Genomic DNA, 1,000 nt, shown 5'->3' with positions numbered 1-1,000 from the left:
ACTAAAGAAACAAAATCCATTTGTCCGCCGATATTTATGTCTGATTTCAGATCTCTAGCCCGATGTAGAGGTGATTCAAATGGAGCAGGATAAGCTCAAGAAAGGGACACTTAGCATAACATACGAATCGTATGAGATCATTTTATGTGATTTTGTTTTAGACGCGATTATGCACGATTCGTTGCTTTTTGATTGGATTTTACTTATTAAACTCGTAGTTTAGATTCGAAGTTGAGAAACCACCAATAGGTTGCGTGTCAACGGAAGATATACCAGTTGCGTTTGTGACAAGCTATGGTTGGTGTAGTAAATTTCAAATTATTGATTTGTGGAAGGAAGGAATTGAGGTAGCTGTTTCCCTATGTCTTTGTTTCTTTTTTAAATTACATATAGTTCAAATTAGTTACTAACGACAATTGGATCATTTAAGATGGTTTTTTCATTACTTCACTGAGATAAAGTAAGCCATAAAAGGTTTTTATAGAATAATAGAATAGAGCTCGTCTTCATGCAATTCATCCAACTATTAATTCATTCTCTAATGGTAAAAACTATGCATTTCAACAAATGCGGTAAAAAACTTATCCCGGTATATCTTAGTAAAGATTTGATTTAGCGTGCTTTTCTGGATGAATTTTGTCCACCAATCACCGTTTCGGAATGCTGTACTGCTCGCTTCAATTGCCCATCCATATACATATTAGAAGTGCGGCTGCTTCCTGATGGCTCTTTGCCTTTGCCATATAGACCAATGCCAGAATGTCTTATTCTTCCTCGGTACCCTCGTCTTGACCAACAGCGTGATGTTCCAGAGCGTGATGAAACAACCGATACTTCAATAACTCGAGTTCGAATTTTACGAGGTGAAAAAGGTGAATCGTTAATGTCATTTTTTTCACTCTACGGAATATAATATTTAAACAAATTGGTGTCATAAATTTCCCAAAAACAGGGATATATGTGACAGAATAAATGCACTACTATTTTCTGACTATTTTTG

General features: G+C 35.6%; 1 protein-coding gene across 1 annotated transcript; it reads left to right on the top strand.

Annotated features, from left to right (window-relative positions):
• Positions 1–223: 223 nt before the first annotated feature.
• Positions 224–913, top strand: LOAG_15983 (F-box associated region family protein; the record flags this gene model as incomplete). The annotated part of the gene is made up of 2 exons (XM_003151471.2): positions 224–347; positions 617–913. Coding segments are annotated over 2 exons (421 nt in total), but the record flags the coding sequence as incomplete, so codon positions are not given.
• Between the last annotated feature and the right edge of the window lie 87 nt (positions 914–1,000).

Source organism: Loa loa (assembly GCF_000183805.2).
Source record: "Loa loa unplaced genomic scaffold supercont3.3452, whole genome shotgun sequence".
In the NCBI taxonomy this organism is placed as follows: domain Eukaryota; kingdom Metazoa; phylum Nematoda; class Chromadorea; order Rhabditida; family Onchocercidae; genus Loa; species Loa loa.
Note: the sequence above shows the minus strand (reverse complement) of the source record. Positions and strands in the feature narration are given on the sequence as shown.